Source organism: Argentina silus (assembly GCF_951799395.1).
Source record: "Argentina silus genome assembly, chromosome: 16".
NCBI lineage: Eukaryota > Metazoa > Chordata > Actinopteri > Argentiniformes > Argentinidae > Argentina > Argentina silus.
Window position 1 is genome coordinate 12132211 of NC_139670.1, and position 26249 is coordinate 12158459.

Sequence of the window (26249 nt, forward strand, 5' to 3'; positions counted from 1 at the left end):
CTCATTGATGAGTTGTGGTTTTGAGGAGGTGAGCAAAGTCATGTTTTATGATAATCTTGAAGGTCAGAATCTCTGCAGTGAATCTCATTCAAAATGCCATTTGAGTCTTTTAGTCCTCACTATTAGCTGCAATGGTGAGTGGTTTGCGAATGACTGTATTCAGTGTAAGACAATTGTTAATGAGACAAACTTAGTTTTTTATGATGAATATGTGCATCATAACATTTAACTTGAAGCACCATCTTATGAACTGTAAGAAAGTATTCGTTGAACCTTATAGTTCTTAGTTTATAATTCAAAGTGCGTTATGAGACCGTATAGTATAATGAAGGAATCAAGCATAAGTGGGCCTACAGCAAAAATATTCAATACCAGCCTCACATGCCTTCTTGCATAATCGAAGAGTGTTATCGTGCTCCATGACTGCATTTATAACGCACTAGAATGTTTCTAAGGCTATGTATATAACACTTCATATATGGCTGCTTTAAATAAAGGGTTACAGATATAACTCTATTTTCTCTATATGACAGTTTGATTACCTGCCTTCACATAGGGTTTAACAAAAACACTATGACTCATCAACACTAAATGCGATGTTTAGCCTTGGCATTCTCCAGCCTCCTATTTTGACATTCAAATTATTCTTTCTGTTTGAATACATTTCAGTGTAGCTTGACAAGGGATTTTGTGTGTGTTTGTGTGTGTGTGTGTGTGTGTGTGTGTGTGTGTGTGTGTGTGTGTGTGTGTGTGTGTGTGTGTGTGTGTGTGTGTGTGTGTGTGTGTGTGTGTGTGTGTGTGTGTGTGTGTGTGTGTGTGTAAACGTGCAAACTTGTGTCTGTGTGTATTTGTTTTTAGGGGAATTAAAGATTATGTATTTTCCTGTCTGAGAGTCCGTGGGAGTATTGACATTTAATCATCCACAACAGCTGTGCAGGATTTTACCAGACTTGTTCCACTTTATTTTAAGAGTGTGCCAAAACATGCAACACAATTACCCCACTCCTACCTGTCGTCATGGGGATTGGAAGAGGCCCAATGTAGGAGTCTAAATATTGTTATTGGCACCATGCTTGACCCATCACATTGAGGTCTATAGTTAGAGTTAATCTCAGATGTATAGCACACAGATTCAGGATGAAATGTTGAAATGCAATTTTAAAATAAGGCTTAATTTTATGATTAGTGTATTTCAATGATTTAAATTGTTGAACATGATCTATAATGTAGAGACTGAATGTACGACTTGTTTGTTTTGACCATATACATGTCCACATGGGGGCGACATATTCCTCCAGACTCTTGTTTTGAAGGAAGGAGAAATTTAGAAAATATATAAATATTTCCTATGTGGGATAGTTTCAGCCTTCCTCAAATCCAGAGCATTGCTGCTCAGCACAGAGAGAGAGAGAGAAAGAGAGAGAGAGAGCGAGAGAGAGGGGGAGGGTAGTAGAAAACTTAGAGATGAGAGTGAGAGAGGAGCAAATGACAAGAAAACCCTGACTGCAACACATCACCAGCTGTTAGTCAACTATTCAATCACCATGGCTACAACATCCCAAAAACAGTGAGAGGAGACAAGCAAACAGTTGATAGACAGAGAAAGAGAGAGAGGAGGGAGAGGGAGAAGGAAAAGCAGGAAACCTTTGCTCAAGTGAGGAAAGGAGTGAGAGAGAAAGGAGATAGTCAAAAGGTGGGGGAGAGGAGGAGTAGGTGCCCCTTCCTTGAAGAATTGAGAGTATAAGAGGGGGGGGGGGAAGGAGAGAGTGGAGACAGAGAGAGGGGGAAGGAGGGAGCGCAGTCGCTGTGTGGACATGGGGTTGTGTGCTGTCCTGTTGATCTGTCTATCTCAGGCAGAGTTGGGAAGAGTTTGGGCGCAGGAGCAAACAGGTAAGACCTCTCTCAGCAATTGGCAATAGACACACACACACACTTTGTGTCAAACAAATTCACACAACCATTCTCATATGAACACAAAGTACACATGCATCCTCAAGGTAACTGTCTCCTATCGTCTGAATTCTCGGACAGTGAAGAGGAAAATCGTCTCACCTCTATTCCTAGTCTGTCTTGCACTCTATGCTTTTGCACTTAACGTTTATAAGAAATGAAGTTTGTGCTTGTATGTGTACTGTAAGTGCATGCCACTGTATGTGTTCCCATAGGTGTGTTAATCCATGAGTGTGTGTGTGTGTGTGTGTGTGTGTGTGTGTGTGTGTGTGTGTGTGTGTGTGTGTGTGTGTGTGTGTGTGTGTGTGTGTGTGAGAGAGAGAGAGAGAGAAAAGAGAGCGCTTTGTGTTTGAAACATGGATGGAAGTTTGTCTGAGGTGCCAAGCCTTGGTCATATGAACATCTGTGTGAGGCTAACAGTCCCTCTGATATTTATCTCCATGAGTCAGAGGAAATACATGAAGGCAATGTGGAGGATTCCATTTTCTTCCCCACTCTCCATCTTACTGTTGTCTATGAAGTTTGTGTGTGTGTGTGTGTGTGTGGGTGTGGGTGTGGGTGTGTGGGTGGGGGGCACTGAGGCTGGTAGAGGTAGAAATCGAAGGACGGGCTCATTGTAATGCATGGAAAGGAATGAGTAATGGTATCAATCTATGCATTACAATGATCCCGTCCTCCGATTTCAACCTCCACTAGCCTCCCCTGGTGTGTGTATGTTGATGTGCCAGAATGAGAGTGTGTGAGACTGAATGTGTGTACATGTACTTTCCTGTCTATTCACCCGTGTGTGTGTGTGTGTGTGTGTGTGTGTGTGTGTGTGTGTGTGTGTGTGTGTGTGTGTGTGCGTTTGTGTGTGTGTGTGCGCACGCGTGTGTGTGTGTGTGTGTGTGTATGTATGCGCCACTGCCTATGTGTGTGTGTATTTTTATACCCCTTGGAGATGCAGTATTTTTAGCAGCCCCCGTTCTTCCACTGCTCCTCCTCCGACAATCAGTGATGCTCTAGTTTCGCTGCCCTCTCCCGTGGTCCCCTCTCTTCTGATCAGGGGCCCAGTTCTGCTGTGGAGAACTCAGCCCAGAGAGGCCGCCTATTTCACCCAAATGTGGAGCCACAAACCCCAGACCCATATGCCCACCACAGAGGCCCCTTACAGGGTCTGTTTGACCCCAGCAGGGCCTGGCAGGAGAACAGTGCTCTCCACCTTGAAGGAGGCCATTGCTCACCATATGCAGTATTCTTCAATTCTGGTCCTGGAGACTTACAAGGTGTTGTTCCAGCCCAATACTATTACAAACAAACCTGAATCAACTTCAAGGGTCTTGATGATTTGTACATTTCTAGTGCTGGGCTGGAACAAAAGGCTATATGTCCCAAGGACCAGGTTAGAAGAACATTAACTTGGTGGTTGAGGAGCCTCAACAAGTCAGTTTCTATGTAGCCTTGTCCCTCAAGGCTTCGATCCACAAGCTGCTCTAAGCCTGTTCAGACCCCTTTGCATCTCTGTGATTTGAAGACAAAAAAGTAACTAAATCTTTCGGTTAGGTACCTCTTCATACGAATCACAATGTGGTGGAGCTGGGGCTTGGGTTAAATTCCATGGATATCTTCATATTTCGATTTGGTTATTTGATTTGGTTTAATCACATTGTTTTGCTATCACTACGAACTGTTACCGCAGTATGTACAGTAAACAAAAAGCACACTGAAGAAGCGGAAGTCAACAGAAGACAACAGAATCAAATACACATTTAAAACAGTTCAGATATTGGCCAATAATGCCATCTCCACAGACCTATCCAGGAAGAGCTGGTACTTGTGGTTAAAATCAGTAAGAGGCAAAGGCATGATCTTAAAGTGGAACTTTACTACCGTGTGGCCTCGGTAGTAGTCCTATACTTCAATTGTAGCTACAAAAATGTACTAAAAGTGTAAAAACGATAACTTTGGACATAAACCCAGTATTGTCATTGTTTTCTTTTTTCTTTTTTGTATATACTCTATATTGTGTATACATACTTGTCAACGTTAGCTTACATAAGCTAGCTAATGTTACCAGTCAGATACAGACCCTGTCCTCTCTCACCATCGGCTCCTTTTGTTGAGGGGCAGGGGGAGTCAAAGATTCAAAAGAATACACTGGTAAAGTGATTGCATCACAATGCCTCCAAGAAACAAATCTCGTTCTCAGTTGCATTTTTTGAAAAGGAGGGGGAGGAAAATCAAGGTGAAATCAGCCAGTACAGCCGCTCATTAATGTCAGGTGCTTATTACTATATGGCTGGTTACCACAGTAATGTGAGAGCCAAGCAGCTAGGGGGCCATAGTGCCACCACATATTGCATGTAGGAAGAAGAGCATGTTTTCTTGTACACTTGTTAATGCTGATTACTGTAACCATTAACCATCATTGTCAGCGCCTGCATGGAGTAGAGCGAACTGTTTCCATGGTATCAGAAGTAGGAACTCACACTCAACATGGCTGAACCAGTGTGAGCACATGTGCGCCTGGCAAGAGATGTTAACCGTGAGATCTTTACCATCCTTTGTGGGCCCACCTGTGATTGTAAATGTTTCCTTGTTTATGATGTTGTACATCCCCTAGGGCTCTGGATAATGACGGCATGAGGATCTCATGGAATTTTAATGTAGCCTTTGAGTTCACCATGGTGGGACAGCAGCTATTAGGGTTGTTGCTGTAAATTAGAATGAGCCAGTCATTGTAAACAAGGGGGGAAAAGTAAGATGAGTCGTGTCATCTGCACTTCCTGATATTGTCAGGCGTCCCAGGGTCATTATTTTTATGCTGTTCCTGGATCAACATTCACCCCCAATTACCTATTGTGTACCCATTTACACCCCCTGTTTTACCACAGGAGTGAGTGGGTCTGGTCTGTAGCTTTTATACCAAAGATTTCCCCAGCAAACACAGTATGTAACAGCAACTTCGAAGTTGGGCTGTGGTGAGGTTGTGGTGAAGCTGGTATCAGCGTAACCTAATGACTACCTTCTGTTAACATGTGGTGGCATAAAGGTTGGTGTCATCCTGGTGCCAACATAGCATAACAACTTGTAATAGAATCAAGCTGATAGTTAACTAAGAGCTAGTTGTGACAAGGTAGCCTCCCGACATTGCAGCAAACAGCAATTTAACAATACAGGTGTGTCCGTTTTTCTCCATGACTCAGAATATGACTTTTGGTGCTCTACTTCAACATACCACTAGACTGCGCTAGACATATTCCACATTTTCACATGAGCAAAGGCAGCTTAATTTATGTCCAAGTCTGAATTCCGAACATCTCAGGACACACCTCTATTTAGGGGAAACCCCACCCCATGTGCTAAATTTGGAAGGGGGCGTGTAAGTCAATGAATAAGTCTGCTTAATGCTTAAATTTGGACCCATCTCTGAATAGAGCCCTTCTTGAATAAACTACATAAAATAATAAAGGTGACATATTCCAATTAGTAGATACTGGACATTATAGATATTAGTGCATTCATATTTAAGTGTTTGCAGTTGATTAGGATACAGTACACACTATAATAGCATTTATTTGTTCATCTTAATAGGCACATTCCATGTGGAAAATAATTTTAGCATTTCACGCGAGGAACCTTGCATTTCTTACGAGTGTTTCTTCTCACCCTTGTTTTTTTTCGTTTACGTCCTCAATTCGTCATCTCGGTTCCCTCTGACGTTCTGAAGGACACGAGTGGAGGGCAGTTGTAGGGACGTGAGGAATCGAGAGAAAACTATTGAGAAAAGGTCAGCATACTCTATTGATCACACTTCCCAGCCCGCTGCACAGAGAATCTTACAAATAGCTTACTGCAATACACATTTCTTATTTTCATTTTAGGGTTAGGGTTGTTTCATGATTATTGCCTCCCAGAAATAATAAACTTTTTTCAAGAGCGGTTCCCACGAAATATGTTATATGTTCAGGATAGCCTAACTTAATGTGATTGAGAGAAGAGTCTTCTGACATTTGTGTTTTTGGTGCTATACACATACAGTGCCTTCAGAAAGTATTCAGACCCCTTCACTTTTTCCACATTTTGTTGTGGATTTAAAATGGATTAACAATGGATTAAATTAAAATAATTTGCCATCAATCCACACACAATATCCCAGAATGACAAAGCGAAAACACGTTTTTTGAAATTTCTGTAAATTTATTAAAATTGAAATACATAAATACCTAATGTACATAAGTATTCAGACCCTTTGCTATGACACTCTTAAAATGAGCTAAAATGCAAAAATGTCATCAACAAATCACTCAATAAGTTGAATTGAGTCCATCTTAATGCAAGGATAATAGTTCATGTCACTTTGTTTTTATAGGGTCTCTGATTTGCATAGGGATCAATTACACACTGTGTGGATCAGGTTGTCATTACAAACTGAGAACATGGAGAGGAACAAAACTGCTCAGGAATGCGACCTTGAGGCCTGGGGAGACTTACAAAAATCTACAAAGTTGAATGGTGGAGAGGAAAAAGCACAGTCAATGGAACAACCTCATCTCAGTCACTCTCCAAAATTGGTCTATAACCAAGTGGCTAAAAAGAATCTTATATCCATAATTGTGTTTGCAACAATACAAGTGATACAGCAAAGAAAGTGGCTGGAAATTTGTTTATTTGGTTTTACTACAAAGCATTAAGTTTGGTGCAAATCCAGTGTGAAGAATAGTGGTAGATGCATCAAGTTATGGGTATGTTTGTCACTGGCAGGGACTGGGGAGTTTGTCAGGATCAAGAGACAATTATGAAATTTGCTGAGTTGGTAGTGACATCCTAATCTACACAGTGTGTAATTGATTCCTATGCAAATCAGAGACCCTATAAAAACAAAGATATAAATTATAAAATTACATTATCCTTGCATTAAGATGGACTCAATTCAACTTATTGAGTGATTTGTTGATGATATTTCTTCTAACTGAATTTTGTGGTGACCAGAGGTGGATATGCTTAAAGTGTGTTGTAGTGTGTTTACAAACATTGTCGCCTGATGAATTATGTGAAGAATAGCTTATGAGTTATTGTTTCAATTTGGAAAGGGACAGATTATTGTCTGGTCAGAGAAATTTGAAATGATGTCCTTGGATAAACCTTAATTTAGAACAAATCATGTCTTCATGGACACTTCATAAAATTATGTCACATATGAAATATGTATGTCCGCGAAATTGCATATTATTAACTCACAGCGATACAATGTTTCTCAGTTGATTCCGTGTATTTTAGCAGTAGGCTATATGGACACAGTGCACCCACAAAGCAAAGAGTGCAGTTTGTGTTAATAATTTTCCACTCTGGCACTGCGAGTTCACATTTAATGTATTTCACATGATTGAAAAGAGAGCTTTTATAACTCAATCAAAAGTGTTTACATGCCATGTGCAATGACGAGAATAAAACAAATTATATTTTCACTGTTTTACTGCCGGTATCCAACGAGTCATTTGTAGTTGCCTACTGTCTGTATTTGACTGTTCTATTTCGCCCCTGTCCATCATACAGTATCATGTGTCATAGTGTACTACAAATGAAGAGACACAGTTGTGGACAATGGCTTTATAAATCAGTGGGTAGGGCCTCGTTTGACATTCCAAATATTAACACGTACTGTATTAAAAACATTTGAATAGAATCAGTGGCTACGGCCATGGGAGACATTCCAAACATTAACACTTATCAAATACAGAGTTGTAGGCCTGCCCACTCTGCTCAAATATGTTTGAATAGAATTAGTGAGTACGGCTGTGTGCATTAATTTGACTACAAATTAAGTACTTTCATATAGGTGTCATATTAGATTAGATTAGATTCAACTTTATTGTCATTGCACACAAGTACAAGTACCGAGACAACGAAATGCAGTTTGACATCTAACCAGATAATGCAAATGGTGGCATAATTGCAAAAGACATAATATTGTAGACAGTGCATGGTATTACAGTATAAAGTATTACAGTGAGTATAAATAAATGAATATAATAAGTGAATATACATGAGATGAATATCAATATGATATGTACAGCTGAACAAGGGCAGTAGGTCATGTTACTTATGTAAGATTTATAAATAGAGACCAATATAATAAATATGGTATGTGTAAACAAGCAGTCATATTTGCTGTAGCCTTGGACAGTTGTTGATATGTGTGACATTCATGATCTGTAGGCTACACATTTTGATTCAGCTCCTGTGTGTGTGCATGCTTGAGCTTCGCTTACATTTCCCATTAACAAACAAAAGCGTGACAATTTATCTAGCCACTCAAGAGATACAATTCAAATGATGAACACAATCCAATCCCACTCCTCCCCTAGAACAGTAAAGTTCTTCATTTAACAAATTAATGGCTGTTATCATTAAAAACATTGAACGCATAGCGACTGTATGAAGTATCCGACAGATCGACTGCATAAACTTCCAGCTGATTTAGCCTCATTTGTCATTGATTAGATATCAGCTTTCCAATAAAGTGTGCATGGATTTGGCAGAGCCTATTGTGAAACTTAACGATAACAATCTATATAGGACAGCAGAAGATGACATCAGCCCACATTTGCTGACAAATTCGCTCACATCCCCCACACATTTTTTTTCTTTGTTTTAAATTTCTGCTTTATTGGCATAGAGATAGTAGAGATTGACAGGAAGGATGGGTGAGAGAGGAGGGATGACATGCAGGATATGTCGATGGCCGGAATCGAACCAGGGACCTTGCGATGATATGGTATGCACCTTAGTGTGCTACGTCACTGAGCACAGTTCTTATAGGAGAGAAAGTTTCCCATACATTCCATTCCATAGTATGTCCAGGCCATATAAGTCTCTTTCTTGGTCTACCTTCCAGTTTCCCAACATTCCGATCCCATGACTTAACTGGAAAGTACCAGTCCCGTTATCTCTCCCCTCAGCAGCCAACCACACGTGAATGTCTCACAGACTAACCTTGATTGTACATACATATTACTCTGTATTGTGTTCTTTAATATATGCAACTATAGTTATACAAAATGATTTGCCTTCCACAGATGCTTCCTCTACTGGTCGCCAGAGACCGCGAAAGACTCTTTTGTTTTTCTTATTGCTTCAATTTAGTTAATTGGCCACACCCTTGCCATATTAAGTTCCAGCTATATAAGTTTGCCTTGTCTACTACTCTGTGCTCTGTCTTGAGTTATCACTCACTGACTGTACCTGTTCCCTGTGAGTAAACATTTACATTTTTGCAACTCTGCCTGCTTTCTGTGCTTGGGTCTACTTATACCACATTACAATGTGTGCTTGCTTGAGCTCTGCTTACAACAAGCTCAAATCGTTTACGATTAACAAACAAAAGTGTGACAATTTATCCAGCTCCCCCTTTAAGCGATCCCTCAAAAAGCTCTATACAAAATAAATGCATCATCATTATTATTATTATTATTATATTGTGTGAACGAGAGAAGGCTGCCCTTGATGAAAATGTGGATGTTCTGTTATGACGGTTTTAATGATAACAACTGTAGGCTACTTTTCTGTCCAGTCTCAATCCCACTGAAACCCAACATCCTTACTCCTGTCTCGCATGAAAATTCCTAACTTCATTCTGTAATCAATATGTTACATTATTAAAGCCGACTGGCGCTTATTCATGTCAGACTAAGCTAAAACATTTCCTTCTGTTTCTCTGCGCTGTGACAGAATGTGTGATGACTGTATCAGAGTAGATAGGAGTTGGTCCCATTGCTTGGTCCTCGTTAAAATGACCTGATATTTAAACCATTTCCTCTCTTCATCTCTGCTATTCTGCTATTCATGAGCTGCTATAATAAACTTGATTTTCTATCTATCTTGCCTTAGCAATCTATCTGATAAGGCAAACCATTCTCTTTTCAAACATCCTTCACAGCTCATGTCACCACCTTGTGGTGGCTTTCGGCAAGCACTTCACACCGTGTGTCTGCTGCAGTAGCGGCATTGAGGTATACCCTGCTGCGATGTTGGTGTGCTCGTATTAAACCCGTGCCTACTGTAATCTAAACTAGAGACCTTAAATAGATGCACATTCTTGATAGCATTTATATTTTGTTTTAAAGCATTTAAAGGTCTATATGGTGCTAGAGGCTCCAACAAGCCCAGGCTTAAAAATAAAATAAAATATTAAATATTAAAATATCATTTGGCACTTTATCAGGTTTTGTTCCGCACAAAAATTATCTACAGTAAGTGAGCTAATTTTCATGCTCAAAGTGAACAATATAGTATTTTTTAGGAACTTGTCTACTGGACTATATAGCCTATTATAGCTGGCTAATTTCCAATTCAAAATAAAGTTATCTTGTGTTATTAAGTATCCTTGTGTAAATTCTAACACTGAACAAAGATTCCACTAAAGTCAAGAGTATAGCAAAGCAATCTTCTTTATTTGTGCACAGAGAAAACATCTGACCACCTTATGAGAGGCTGCCAGAGGAGATCCAAACTTGACTAGTTTCAGTTCTACTTTTATACAGTTCCTCAGTAGGAGAATGAGTCATGGGACACAGGAGTTTCGACACACCAGTCATGGGATATAGCAGTCTCTCTTTAAAGCACAACAACATTATAATTCGTAACCACAAATGGTGGACATGTTCTTCATGCAAAGGCTAAGGACGGAAGCACATTTGACCCAGGCCTGTTAAACAGCTGTGAAGTAACCTCTATATTGCTCTTTGCTGTCTCAACTCTGGCAGACTGACTTGATGTGGCTTTTGGCATTATCATGTACTTCAAAATCAAGAGTCACTCATCCTCAAACGGGATTGTTATGATTAGTAGTTGATTTCGTTCCCTGAGAAACATTTGCTCCACCATGAGGAATTTTACATTGTATCGTAAACATTTTAACATATGTATTCGTCAATTTTGCATTGTGAGTTATTTTAGTGAGTTATGCTTTAGCCGTCCTCCCATTCTCTGTCCACAGTTCCAGGCATTATGTAAACTATTGAATTAATACATATTTTTCTCTTCCATTTTGGGCAGTTATCAGTGCAGCTGCCTGTGTTTGTGTGATTGTGTGCTATGGTTACTGCTGTCCTAGTAGTTGCAGTGCCAGAACGGACTGCCCTCTCCACTCCAGCACAGGATTGTTTTTAATATACCTCTCCCCTTGTGTGAACTGTGGAATACCACTTAACAGCATAGATATTTAGAAATATGTTGTATATGGGGTGACCTGTACCTACCTATGCTACTTGGAGTTTGCCCCTACTTTTATATCTGCATGTATTCAATAGGTTATAGACAAACAGTCAGTGTTGGCTAGAAAAGTAAATAAATGCACATGATGCATGCAAGAACTTTCAAAACACAATAGTTACAACATAGAGCAGTGTTCCCTGTACTTTTCCTCCAGCAGCACAAGAAGCTGCTTTCCCATGGCCAGTCTGTCATTGTATTTGAGTAAGGCCAGGTTTTTCTGCTTCAAAAAAACAATCTCAAAGCCTGATTTCACATGGATCTTTCAGTCTCTCTCTCTCTCTCTTTCCTTTTTCATTGTGGACCGAACAAATTCACTCTCTTCCTTTGTGTGTGTGTTTGTGTTTTATGTACCAAGGACATTGGTTTGTTCTCCCTTTTTTCTTCTTTGTTTGAATTGTACACAGCGCTCTATCCGTGTGTGTGTGTGTGTGTGTGTGTGTGTGTGTGTGTGTGTGTGTGTGTGTGTGTGTGTGTGTGTGTGTGTGTGTGTGTGTGTGTGTGTCTGTATGTTTTCTAAACTCCTCTGAGATGCTCCTTTGCTTCCATTTTATTATGAACTGCACACAATACACTCACTGTCTGAGTGCCATCCATTAAGTCAACAAAAGGAACAGATTTTTCATCCTAGGCTTCTTTCTATTGAAAACCGGTGAGTACTGAACCTATTAGCTGATGTCTCACTGCTATAGAAAGCCCACAGTAAAGTGATATGCAGAGAAACAAAAGGCACAATTACATTTGATGCTTTCCTCAACAGGCATGAGGCCTCTCATACCTTATTGCTCTATGACTGCTTATGTACAGTAAGGTGCTGAAAATATGTTTACATCATGGTAATTTAATACTTCATAAGAGTGGAGTGCCATTATCTCTGCCAGTGTTTCATATTTATAATATTGATAGTGAGCATAATTAGAGTCTATGAGGCTTCATGAGCCTCATTATGGTCTGAAATCCTAACTTGAGATCTGCGGGTGTAACTTTGACTTCAACGTAAGTTGAAGTCAAAGTTGAGGTCAATGAGAGATTTGCACTGAACGTGTGCCGATCTCAAGTTAGGAATCTGCCCTATGAGCATATCATATCATTTGGCAGAGTCGACAAAATTATCTGGACTTAATGTGTGTTTTATCGAAGCCTGCAGATAACATGTGTCTAGTGTGTGTATATGCATGGTTAACAGATGTGGTTCAGTGAACCATGCACGCGGAATGAGAAACCTTGCCTGAGACCTGAAGATGAATGCCAAGGCTTTATCTCAATGAACTACCACATCTACCACAGTAAACCGCCGGTGAATCTAACCCACTCACTCACACATGAACTGCGTGGCTATATTTTTTCTTTATGTATTGTATTCACATATATGGCAGAGAATGCTTGCCCTACTTTGGCTTCTCTCCTTCTGCGTTTCCAACACCCACCAGATATGCAAGGTTGTTGCCGCAATGCAGGCACTCCGGAGGGAACTCACAGGGCAAACACATCTGCCTTTGTGTTGGTGTTGCCTCCAGTTTGTTCTCCTGTTTCTTGGGTGGTAGAGGGGGGCTGGTATGGTCAAGATGTTACTGTAATGGACCTGGATATACTGTGCATTAGGCCTCTTGTGCAATTGACTGGCATTGGTTGCTCTCAGATGCCCAGAGACTTGTTTATTTTAAGGGGCACACTAAAACCAAAATACCTTCAGACACAGTAACTCGCTTTTGCACTTCATCCTACATCCCGTAAGATTGCGTGTGTGTGTGTGTGTGTGTGTGGGTGGGTGTGTGTGTGTGTGTGTGTGTGTGTGTGTGTGTGTTTGTGGGTGTGTTTGTGTAAGCTTGTGAGTACACAGTATGTGCTTGTATGCAAATGTGTGTGTGTGTGTGTGTGTGTGTGTGTGTGTGTGTGTGTGTGTGTGTGTGTGTGTGTGTGTGTGTGTGTGTGTGTGTGTGTGTGTGTGCGCGTTTGATTGTGTGTATGTGTGCACACACGTTTGTGACTGTCTGTGTGTGTTAAAGGCAGCTTTGTTATTGAGGTCGTTCCTCTTGTGCGTCAGGGCCCTATCTCTTGAGCCACTGTCCCCTGATTATCTTTCTCTCTCTCCTCCTCCTACTCCTCTTCTTCCTTTTTGTACACCTCTTCATCTACTCAGTGGAGATAAGTGCAGCCAACTTGACCCAATTAGTCGGCTTTGATTGTGAGGTGGCAGAAATAGATCTGCTTCTGCTGCACTGAAATCAAACAAGACCCCTTATTACAACCATATCCCCAGTGTATGGATCTCTCTCTCTCTCTCTCTCTCTCTCTCTCTCTCTCTCTCGCTCTGACATTCACTCTTTTTCTCTCTCTTTCACTTTTACTCTCCTTTGAGTGGCTTACTCCCTCTGTTTCTTTTTTGAATGTCTCTTTCTCTCTCCCTCCTCTCTTTCTTCCCCTCTTTCTCTCCAGCTCTCTCATCTTCATCTCACTCTTCTATGCCTGCATAGTGTAGTCGTTTGTTGCACAGCATCTGGTGACATGAATCTTTGCTCTAGTTTTGCCTCTCTGGTTTGGAATGGCTCTTGCTATTTCCCCGGTGAGGGCATAGTGTCACTCAAAAGAAAGAGGAAGCCAGCCAACCAACCCAGCTAGGTTTTGATTCTATCCCCTCCCCCTGTTCTCCCTCTGTGCATTTTGATATTGTGCTGCGTGTTTTTCTTGCCTTTAGGTTATGATGTCCATGTCATCATTTAATAACCAAGCCACAGTCCCCAGGGAGTAGCTGTCAAAGTCAAAGAACTGGCAGCAGCTTTGTTCCTCAAACTCGATGGAAATCAAGTTTCTAGTGGAGAACCGTATCAGAAAGCCTCTTACTCCTCACCTCCTTACTACAACCTGATTACACTCATTTCTGCTGATGTAGTGACTGTGATTGTGGTTATAGTAAAATGTGCACAAGACAGAAAGTCACGATTGAGCAGTAAAAGAAGAAATGCATTCCTCAAGCAAAGTCATGGCCAAAGCAAACATGAAAACGTAAACATAAGTCTACAATATGATGTGTTCAGCAGATGACATGCAAACACGAACATATGTAGGCACACACACACACACACACACACACACACACACACACACACACACACACACACACAGACACACAAAACAAGAGTTGACAAATAGGTTAATTGAAGACAGGTAACAACAGCTGGTTAGTTTCTCTACATTTATGACTTTATCTAATTAACGGTAAATATGTGGACTGTTTAGTCCCAAGGTAAACTAAGTTTTCTAGCTAAATAAGTAATTAATCTGAATGTATCATTAATGAGCTACCACTCAGACTCTCTTTTGCTAGCATTGGTAACACTACTGCCCGTCTCCAGTTTTGTTTACATTCTGCAGTTTATGACGTATTTGTAGGTTCCGCACTGTCACACTGTTAGAATGATCTCAAAGTATCGCAGAGCCACATATAATACTGTTGCAAGCTAGCATTAGCCACTATATAAACCACTTTTGCAATAGAGAAGTTTTGAAAACATTTGCTATAGAAATTACTTGCACATGGATACTGTTAGATTTGGTTGTATCCTGTTAGAATTATTCTTGCAAGATGTAGCCGATTCATTCAACAAGCCCAGACACTTAACCTCCAAAACAAAGTGCACTTTTGTGGCAAAAATCGCTTAACCCAAGCGCCAATCGCTTAACCCTTTTTTTACAAAAAATAACACTGACAACACAACACCAAACTCTGAGGAGAAGATGGGATTTCATGAAAGGGCTGTTCTGTGCGATAACTGATGAAAAAGTGACTCTCCATATGTTATTGCTCCTGAGAGGGTAGTGGAGAGCCAAATCCATTTGGCTTGGTACTGTAGGTTCTGGCATGTGTGAGTGGAGACCATGTCGATCCCAATAGAGTCCAAGATATCAAGTCGCAGTACTTGGTTTGACAAAGTGTGGCTCCAGAAAGCCTGACTGCTTGACTTGCTAGAATTAAGAGGTCACGTTCGCTGTGTTCCTGACTCAAGTTCTTTGCCAATAGTTCAGATGTGTTGTTGACACACATTCTGTCACAAGGCATGTCACAAAGCAAACAGACATGGCAGTGTTACTGTCTAGCCAGATGTGATAATGTGTCGATTTGTATTTTCAAGAGTGTCCTGGCGCCTTCAGTTGTTTTTTCCTCTCTCTCTGAGTTTGCTTTGTGAGTCATATGGATTTGAACATCCGTCCATGTTTGTGTGTTTATTATCCAGAGATTCCTCATGAGAGATACGGTTATGGTTTCACTCTATGGCTGTGGCCTCCGAGGCACTACCCAACATAGTCAGTAAGACTGAATAACATCTAAGGCTCAGATAGGGCTCACTATTGGTGCCACTGGTGAGATGTTCAAGGAGGTTGGTGTAGCTATGTACAGTGTAGCCCCTCGTTTGTATGTTTTACATACAAACAAGTATGTACTATTTAGATTTGTATCCGATTATTTATTGTTGTGCTTTTTGTGTTACTAGTTTGCTCATGGTTTGATAATGTTGTTTCCATGTTGCCTTTATGTTGTGTTCATGTTCATGTTAGATGCGCTGCATGGTACATCACTGCAGAAAGATGGGGGCTCATCCGGATTGCACAGGACCCCCAGAGACCAGCAGCCCCCCCTCATACGTGGTCAGAACCGAGCAGTCCGCAACACGCTGGGGGGAGGACTGGCCATCGATTTCCTGCCTGACAACATGACCCACAAAGTGGTAAGAAGATAATGTTCTATGACCATGTTTACCTAGTAATTTAATATTTTAAATAGTTCAATCACTCAAGGAGTGATTGAGCATATCTGAAGAAAATACTTTCATGAATGAGAGTTAAATCACTGAAGCTTTTAAAAGGGTCTTCAATACTCACACCCTCTCACACCCGTCTTCTATGAAAATAACATTTTTGTTTATAGACTGTAACCGAGTACCCTCACCACCCCTTAAGTTCATAGACAGGGACTTTGTGATGGAGAAATACCATTGTTTTCCCTTCTCAGCACCATTTCACTCCTCCCCTCAGTCTTCCAAGCTGCCATCCCAGTGTCTGCCTACCCTGTCATCAAGGCTCGCCCCTCTGTGCCACAGCTGGCAACAACTAATTGCATCTTAGTTAATCACTCTTAATGACTACGGCTCAATGCATGTGCTCCGGGGGCAGCAGCCTGTATGTGACCCCAGCTGATGACTAGGGGATGGAATAGGAGCACATCAGCCACCACCTCCCTGGGTTTGTTGGGGCTATGGTCCTAAAGCACGGGTCAGTTTCCAGTAATCAGGATATTAAAGACAGGTGGATGGATTTTTATGCGTGAGTTTCCATGGATGAGTTTTTTCCACTGTGTGCATGCTAGTGAGTGCGCCAGATATGCGTTACTTTGTGTGTATGTGTGTGTGTGTGTGTGTGTATGTGTGTGTGTGTGTATGATTGGTTAGTATGGTGTGGACCAGCATATCATCTTTCTCTTACAACCACGTAAATATAACCTCCACCAAATAAATTGCATTGCGTTTTTCTTCTTCCCCCTGCAGTACAAATTGAAAACAGACATTGGCCTTGTCCTGCCAACTTACAACAACAGTGTGGATGTGTTTGTTTGTGTGTGTGTGTGTGTGTGTGTGTGTGTGTGTGTGTGTGTGTGTGTGTGTGTGTGTGTGTGTGTGTGTGTGTGTGTGTGTGTGTGTGGTCAGAGTGTGTGTCATCACATCTAATCACATTTTCTACAAGACCGTCCAACACTCTCTCCAATGCGGCTTTTGCAGGCAAATCTTACACAGGCTGAGGTGCTTCAGCCCTGGAGAGGTTTAAGGCACTGCTCCTATCTCGGACCAAGAGATTCCCCCAGAAACAGAATTGTGCTGGGGGGTGGAGATGGAGAGAAAGTGGGTCACCTGCTGTATATGGAGCAGCCAGAGAGGCAGTGAGAACACTGCATTTAACTGCTCCACTTTCCCTAGCTCACACCTAAACCCCATCACCATTGCTCTCTGCCACCTTGAACCACGCCACACATTAATAATGTGTTTGTGATTCTGAGATCTGTTACATAGACACAGAGGCTTACCGTTCCAAAGCACTGGGAAGAGTACAGTGGTTATACGGCTCCCCCACCTGGTATGAATGAAAGCACATAGATATGATCCAGATATTATCCCTGGTGTTGGATATTACAACGACTAACCCTAACCCATACTAGCTACTGTACCACCTTGAAGACTGCCTGACTGTAACGCAGCCATAACCATAACAATACAGATTTCATAGTTAAGCAGTCATGATAGTAATGTACAACTAAGTAAAGTCATGAATTCTATGGCGAGTTTTAAAAAATTGTATCTGCACATACAGTATATACACTCAATGAACACTTTATTAGGAACACCTGTACACCTCATGGTGGATGTGGTGTAATGGTAGGGGGAATGTTTTCTTGGCACACTTTGTTAATACCAATCAATCATTGCTTGAATTCCACAGCCTATTTGAGTATTGTTGCTGACCATGTGCATTCCTTCATGGCCACAATTTACCCATCTTCTAATGGCTCCAGCATGATAATGCACCATGTCACAAAGTCATCTCTAACTGGTTTCATGAACATGACAATGAGTTCAGTGTTCTTCAGTGGCCTTCCCAGTCACTGGATCTGAATCCAATAGAACACCTTTGGGATGTGGTAGAACAGGAGATTCACAGTTTGAAAGTGCACCTGAAAAACCTGCAGGAATTGCACGATGCAATCATGTCATCATGGACCAGAATCTCAAAGGAATGTTTCCAACATCTTGTGGAATCAATGCCACAAAGAATTGAGGCTGTTTTGAGAGCAAAGGGAGGACCTACCCAGTATAGTGTTCCTAATAAAGTGTTACGTGAGTGTATATTGGTCATCAACCCACTCAGTGATTGATGCTTTGGAAAAGATGTACTCACCACCCTCTCTCAGGAGGACTCCCAGAAGTATTACAGATGGCAAAGCTTTGGGCCTGGGGACAGACGTACAGAGAACCTCTGGATGGACCTGAGTGCATTGCAGCAGAGCCAAGTCAGAGTCCATGGCATCCTATCCAACACACACCGTCAGGCAGCGGTGAGACATGCACACACACACGTAAATGCAATGAGCAGTTAAAGCTGATGAGACAATGAGACATACACAAGCATACATGTGTATACAGTAAGTATTCAGACCCCTTCACTTTTTTGTTGTTACAGCCTTATTCTAAAATTGATTAAATTCATTTTTTCCCCTCATCAATTGACACACAGTACCATAATGACAAAGGTAAAACTGTTTTTTAGAAATGTTTGCTAATTTATTAAAAATTAAAAAGCTGAAATACCACATTTACATAAGTATTCAGACCCTTTACTCAGTACTTTGAAGCACCTTTGGCAGTGATTACAGCCTTAGGTCTTCTTGGGTATGACGCTACAAGCTTGGCACACCTGTATTTGGGGAATTTCTCCCAGTCTTCTCTGCAGATCCTCAAGCTCTGTCAGGTTGGATCAGGAGCGTCGGTGCACAGCTATTTTCAGGGCTCTCCAGAGATGTTCGATCGGGTTCAAGTCCGGGCTCTGGCTGGGCCACTCAAGGACATTCAGAGACTTGTCCCAAAGCCACTCTTGCATTGTCTTGGCTGTATGCTTAGGGTCATTGTCCTGTTGGAAGGTGAACCTTCACCCCAGTCTGAGGTCCTGAGCGCTCTGGAGGTTTTCATCAACGATCCTGACTAGTCTCCCAGTCCCTGCCGCTGAAAAACATCTCCACAGCATGATGCTGCTACCACCATGCTTCACCATAGGGATGGTATTGGCCAGGTGATGAGCGGTGCCTGGTTTCCTCCAGACGTGACACTTGGCATTCAGGCCAAAGAGTTCAATCTTGGTTTCATCAGACCGGAGAATCTTGTTTCTCATGGTCTGAGAGTCCCTTAGGTGCCCTTTGGCAAACTCCAAGCGGGCTGTCATGTGCTTTTTACTGAGGAGTGGCTTCCATCTGGCCACTCTACCATAAAGGCCTGATTGGTGGAGTGCTGCAGAGATGGTTGTCCTTCTGGAAGGTTCTCCCATTTCCACAGAGGATTTCTGGAGCTCTGTCAGAGTGACCATTGGGTTCTTGGTCCCTGACGATGGCCCTTCTCCCCCTATTGCTCAGTTTGGCCGGGCAGCCAGCTCTAGGAAGAGTCTTGGTGGTTCCAAACTTCTTCCATTTAAGAATGATGGAGGCTACTGTGTTCTTGGGGACCTTCAATACTGCAGAAATTTTTTTGTACCCCTCCCCAGATCTGTGCCTCGACACAATCCCGTCTCGGAGGTCTATGGATAATTCCTTCAACCTCATGGCCTGGTTTTTGCTCTGACATGCACTATCAACTGTGGGACCTTATATAGAGAGGAGTGTGCCAAATCATGTCCAATCAATTGAATTTACCACAGGTGGACTCCAATCAAGTCGTAGAAACATCTCAAGGACGATCAATGGAAACAGGATGCACCTGTCTGCAAAGGGTCTGAATACTTTGTAAATGTGATATTTAATTATTTTATTTTTAATAAACTAGCAAACATTTCTAAAAACCTGTTTTCACTTTGTCATTACGGGGTTTTGTGTGTAGATTGATGAGGAAAAAAAATATTGTATCCATTTTAGAATAAGGCTGTAACATAACAAAATGTGGAAAAAGTGAAGGGGTCTGAATACTTTCCAAATGCACTGTACATACAGTATATACACTCTGACATGCAGTGATGTTACACACACGTGCGCGCACACACACACACACACACACACACACACACACACACACACACACACACACATAAGAGAAATGGAAAAACACACTATTTTCAGGGTGAACATGGCATTGACATCATGACATCTAACATTTTCTATGCTTCTCTCTCTAGCGGGTGGCTCTCTCCTTTGACTTCCCTTTCTATGGACACCACCTAAGACAAATCACAATAGCAACAGGAGGTAAACATAATTCATATTCATATTCACAACAAAGACATGAAGACAAAACAATGTAAAAAAAAAAAATAATAATAATAATAAACTTGACCTTTCAACTTCTGACCTCTCCTAAGGGTTCATCTTTACAGGGGAGATCACTCATCGCATGCTGACGGCCACTCAGTACATTGCCCCCCTCATGGCGAACTTTGACCCCAGTTTTTCCAAAAACTCCACAGTGCAGTATATGGACAATGGTGAGTTAGTTGGTTTGTGCTTGTGTTTGTGAATTTATGTATGACCTGGTGTGTGGGGTGTTGTGGGGTAGCCTGTTTTATGTAACCTTAACCTATGTGTGTCTGTGTACGAATATGGGTGTTTGGGTGTCCATTAAGTTACCTTTTACCTCACTTTGACTTCCATCACCTCCCAGGTGAGGTGTTTGTGGTGGAATGGGACAAGGTGCGGATTCAAGGGCGTGAGGCAGAGGGAGCTTTCACCTTCCAGGCTGCTCTCCATAGCAATGGGACCATTGTATTCAACTACAGAGATGTGAGTCCTCCAGTCTTCCTCTCACACACAATGTAATCCGATGCCCATTTCAACCACATAAGATGGGCAGGGGAACTACCATGACATTGATACTTTCACACAGAAATGTCATAATGACTGCAGAATATTAGAAATAATAGACCTATACCTCTCTCTGAGTTCCTGACAGTTACTCTCGTTCCCACTCGTTTCTTCACTCCTCATTTGCTCACTTTCTTCTCTTCCTATCTGTATCACTCTTCTCCCTATCCTTTGCTCATACTTTGCTCTCCCTTTCATTAGGTTGCATTACCTGTGGAGAAGATAAACTCCACTGAGCATCCGGTGAAGGTGGGATTGTCTGATGCTTTCATGGCTCTCCTCCCCTCCTCACATTCCTCAGGTCAGTCACAAATACACTACGTTCGTACCTCGCTTCCTATACTCCTCCTCTTTACTGTCCCTAAGCCATAGATGGTCAGTCGTCCCTACTCTCTGCAGTATCATGTATGATGCTTTCTTGCATGAGCAGCCCCGTACAAAGCAATTTGAGGTCATGTTTGTGGTTGCTGCAACTGGATTTTGACTGATTATGGCTGCATCCACTCAACGGCTTTTTTGAAAGTGATTGAGCGTTGAAGAGCATGCTTGCCTTGCTTTGTCGTTACGACTAAACAAGCACCATGTAATCAGTGACTTTTTCCAAGGTTTGTACACATGCTGAACCTTACAGTACTTATATATGTTTCCTTTCAAAAGATGCAAGACGGCGAACTATCTATGAGTATCATCGCGTCGAGATCGACACCACAAAGATCGTCAATCGCTCTGCCTTTGAGTTCACACCACTGCCCAGTGAGTACTTCCCACAGCCTCCTACCTATTTACATACAATGGGATACAAGTCCAGCCGCTTACTTTCACCAGAACAATGATGTGACATCATAACAATGTCAGTGAATAATTTCTCTGACTTTCCCAGCCTGTCTTCAACACACCACCTGTGAACTCTGCCTAATGTCCAACCAGACAACAGGCTGCGGCTGGTGCAACACACTTCAAAGGTGAGTGGTGTGTGTGTGTGTGTGTGCGTGTGTGTGTGTGTGTGTGTGTGTGTGTGTGTGTGTGTGTGTGTGTGTGTGTGTGTGTGTGTGCGTGTGTGCGTGTGTGTGCGTACAGTGCCCTGTGTAAGTAATGGGACAGTGAAGCCTGCTTTTGGCTCCAAAATTACTGTGAGGTTAAAGTAGAGATTCTTAGATTTTATTTGAGGCTATTTGTGTACATATTGGTTTCACCATTTAGAAATGGCAACACTTTTTTATACATAGTCCCCATATTTCAAGGCACCAAAAGTAACTGGACAATTGGCTTGACAGGTGTTTCTGGTCAGGTGTGTTTCGTCACATAATTTATGTAGGCATAAGAGAGCTGCCAATGTCTAATATTGATTCTAGGCTTTGCATTTGTCTTTGGAGTCTACTATTGGTGCCTGTTAATATGAGGACCAAACAGGTGTCAATGAAAGTCAAGGAAACCATTGCTAGGCTGAAGAATTAGAAAAAAAAACATAGCCAAAACCATAGACTTGCCAAAATCAGTGGTTTGGAATATCATGCTAGTTAGGCACTGTGCAAGTGTTCTCTGCCATTCCTTTCCACCTGTGTTTCAGATGCTCAGATGGAATCGATAGACACAGACAGGAGTGGCATGACTACAACTGTCCTGAAGAGGTGATATGACATAACATCTTACCTTTGATCTTCCAGGTTTTTTTGCATTACACATAATATGTCCTCTCTCTTTCCCTCTAGCTTACACACATGTAAGCAGAAACACCTCATATAGCTGGCTGACGGGATTCATTGACATTGAACTCCAACTCCCTCTCACACAATTACATTTTAGCACACACAGACACAACAAAAGGGAGAGGAGAGACAACGGTGTCTGAAGTCAAGTGTCAACCAGAGGAGGGCGCTGCTGGACAGATTTTAGTATAATTTTGTGTATTTCTTTATCATTGTTATTATTAAGTACAGAGGAGAGTCTGACTAAGTAATACTACTGCTCCTTAGCAATCTGTTCGGACATGCAGTGTATATCTTCAGCAAAATTAATATCAGTGTGAACATATATTTGTTTGTTTTTTCTCTTTCAGGCAAAAGAGGGTACATGTGAGGACTACACCCAGGGGGGCCCTGAGGGCTCCATGTGGCCTTTCAACCACTCTGCCGCTGAGCCCACGCCCTCCCCAGCAGTGCTCTCAGACAGCCCTGTCACTGAGGGTGAGTCTGGGGCCTGGAACAGTCAGTAATCTGCAGGGCTCGAACTATGGTGGTGCCTAGAGGTGCTCAGATCAAATCAGGGCACCTAATGTTAATCCTACTGCAAGATGCTTGCAAAGTAGAATGTGGAAGAATGTGGTTGAATGCAGTCTTAGATGTTGAGTAATGTAATTGAATACAGTCTTGAATGTTGAGTAAAAGAACACTTTAGGTGATTTAGTGCTCTGCTTGAAATAGTTTTCTGTGGTCAGCAAGTCACAGGGTAAATATGAGACGGCCAAGTTCCAGTTGAATTTATTTGCCATATGTAGGTATTGCAAATACATCCATGGGAATGGTTTGAGAGCTCTCACCCATCAAAATAAGACACAGACAGTCAATCAATATCACATTGATACAATAAATATATACCTCCACACTGATGTAGTGCTCAAAATCTAGCTTCAAATGTTTGATGAATACACTGAAAATGTCAGTCAACACTGTCTATGCTTGCATTTTGTCTTCTGCGTGCATTCATGTTTGTTAACTCATTAACAAGATCCTTGTGGCCATGTCTGTCTATCTGTCTGTCTCCCTCCTCTCACCCATTTCTCTGTACAACAATGCTTTCTTTTGTCCACAGATGACACTAAACTTCTCATTCACTTCAATGGTGGTGGTGAGTTGGCTAGTTGGTTGGCTGGATGGTTCTTTTGTGTGGGTCAGGGTACCTGGTTGTGTTACAACTGACCTTTGACTTGACTGAGCCACTATTACGATGAAGTCATGACCGCCTTTTACAAACAAAACAAAAATGCCTAGCCTACCTTCTACATTTTGGTAAAAAACTGTCAACTCTGACGTTGGGTTGTCATTATGCATATTGTGTAGTGTGTATTTAGGTGTTAGACTTGAGACTCTGTGGTTGTGCTCATTGTGTAATATGTTTTTGTTCTGTTTGTGGCCTTCATAGTGCATTTGTCCTGTGACTGTTGCTAACTTGCTAGTTAAGCTTGCTAACTGTTTGTCTGTATCTCCTCTCCTCTCATAACCATTAAGCCATTCTACACAGGCTAAGTTGATTAGCCAGGTTTAAGCATTTTGAATGCTAATTCAAAATCACTAAAATGATATAAAAGCATCATTAGCCTTTCTCTTCCTGTCTCTCTCAGACTTACAAACAGGTCCACCAAACCAGACGAGGGGAACAGAGCACACAGCTATCATTGCAGGCGTGGTAGCTGCCCTCATCCTGTTGGTGGCCCTGACCCTAATGGCTGTCTATTATATCAACACACACCCCACTGTTGCTCCTCCATTCTACCTCATGCAGGTGAGAGAAATGCCCTTTGGCAATTTTGAGGAATTCCACTTGGATACTCAGTAATGACAGCAGGGTTGGGGTCAGCTGAATTTCAATTTAGTCAACTCAAGTAAATTGAAATGACAATGTTGATATCTTGCAATGCAAGCACCCCTGGTCTAGAGGGAAACTGCAGTCTTTGATGTAACCCTGGGGTGGGTCAATGTCTCTGGTTCACAGCGACGTACTAACAACTACTGGCCATCCATGAAGTTCCGCAACCAGGGCTGCCACTCTAGTTACGCCGAGGTCGAGCTTGGGGGTCATGAGAAGGAGGGCTTCATCGAGGCCGAACAGTGCTGCTAAGGAGGCTGGACTTCCGGGGCAAATATCTGACAAAGGAGTGGGCGCCATTTTGGGGATTCAAAAGGAAAATGTGTGGACAAAAATGCAGGAAACAGGAAAAAATGCAACACCTCAAAACAAAATGCCCCTATCCCAGCCTTGATGGACAATGTGTAACTGCTTGTAGAGAATGGTACTTTGTCAGCTTTCTCTGTGTCTCTCGCTGTTTGCCAGGCCATATGCAGCTGTCTATGTGTATAATCAGAAGGAATGGATATTGGGGAAATGGCATCAATGAGGAAAGAGCTGAATATACATCCTGTTGGATTATTGAGAGCGAATCTATTACTTTCCAAAAGCACCATGGCGTGAGGAAGTCAGGGAATGGGACACACACTAGCCTTCATTACTGCAATCCAATGTACAGTTCAACTTTGTTATACCTGTGTTTTTGTTTGATTTGAGAAGATATTTTGTGTATTAGACACATGGACTTCACTATAACAGATATATCTTTTAGTGATTATAATGATCATAATTTCCATGAACCACTTTGAGAGACCTGGTTACATTGTTTTGGTGAAATGTACTGTCTTCAAGTTTAGCATCTGAAAAAAAAACGTTTCTGTTTGACATCTTCATTACTCTTTGAAAATGTTCCAATAAAAACCTGTGGTCAGTTTTGATAAAAATCCTTGAATCATTCAAATGAACTAACACTAACATGAACTAACTAAGTGGTGGTGACATTGTAGTGTACACAAACAGCAACAAAAGAGAGTAATGTAACAAGTCAAAATCAGTGGCAAGACACTTTTGTGCAAAAGGTTTTCATATTTGCACATCACACAGGCGCAGCTAGAGGGCATCAAATACAGTAAGGCTCGATCAGACAATTTAACCTTGATAATGATTATAATCATAATACAATATGATGTAATGTAACACCATATAATATAATATAATATAATATAATATAATATAATATAATAGCCAATACAGTTAATGCTTGGAGTCAAGCCGCACTATGTTTCACTAATTATTACGATACTTCGTCATTCACTTGTTATTATGATACAGTTTACCAGTAATGAATAAAGAACGGATGAATTCGACTAAATCAACCAACTGAAATCATTTAAATCAACCAACTGAAATTATTTAAATGACAAAATGAGGGGGCACCCGGATTTGAACCGGGGACCTCTTGATCTGCAGTCAAATGCTCTACCACTGAGCTATACCCCCACTGCTGACCAATAGGGAGAATGTTAAGTTATATAGTCGTACATCACCTGTGTTAATCTGCGTGTTCCAGCTTTTTAGTAATACACATTTCACAAGGATTGAACTACAATCTTTTAAAAGCGCTGCTCTATTCGCCGTGGAAGATCATAATAAATTATCAATTAAATAATTATGATAAGAAATTATCACTGGAGGGCGCTAAAACGAAATTTCCCTAATCGGAAAATACGTTTTCAACACCACACATACAGTACAGAGTATAGGCATACAACCTTTTCTACTCCAACATTGTGTATTTTTCCATCTAACCAGTTTATTTACCCTGAAAAGTGTAATTGAAAAATAAAATATTTTACAGCCAGAGCAATTGACGTTTACTGCTCCA

The 26249-nt window shown here is 41.5% G+C and overlaps 1 protein-coding gene across 1 annotated transcript; it reads left to right on the forward strand.

Annotated features, from left to right (window-relative positions):
- Positions 1–1701: 1701 nt before the first annotated feature.
- Positions 1702–25283, forward strand: LOC310816974 (plexin domain-containing protein 1-like). The gene is made up of 13 exons (XM_083687351.1): positions 1702–1890; positions 15757–15926; positions 18158–18301; positions 20122–20191; positions 20305–20427; positions 20604–20722; positions 21005–21104; positions 21461–21556; positions 21684–21765; positions 22371–22431; positions 22860–22986; positions 24141–24301; positions 24512–25283. Exons 1-13 carry the CDS (start codon positions 1815–1817, stop codon positions 24635–24637), a joined length of 1455 nt encoding a protein of 484 aa, XP_083543477.1. The 5' UTR covers positions 1702–1814; the 3' UTR covers positions 24638–25283.
- Positions 25284–26249: the final 966 nt, after the last annotated feature.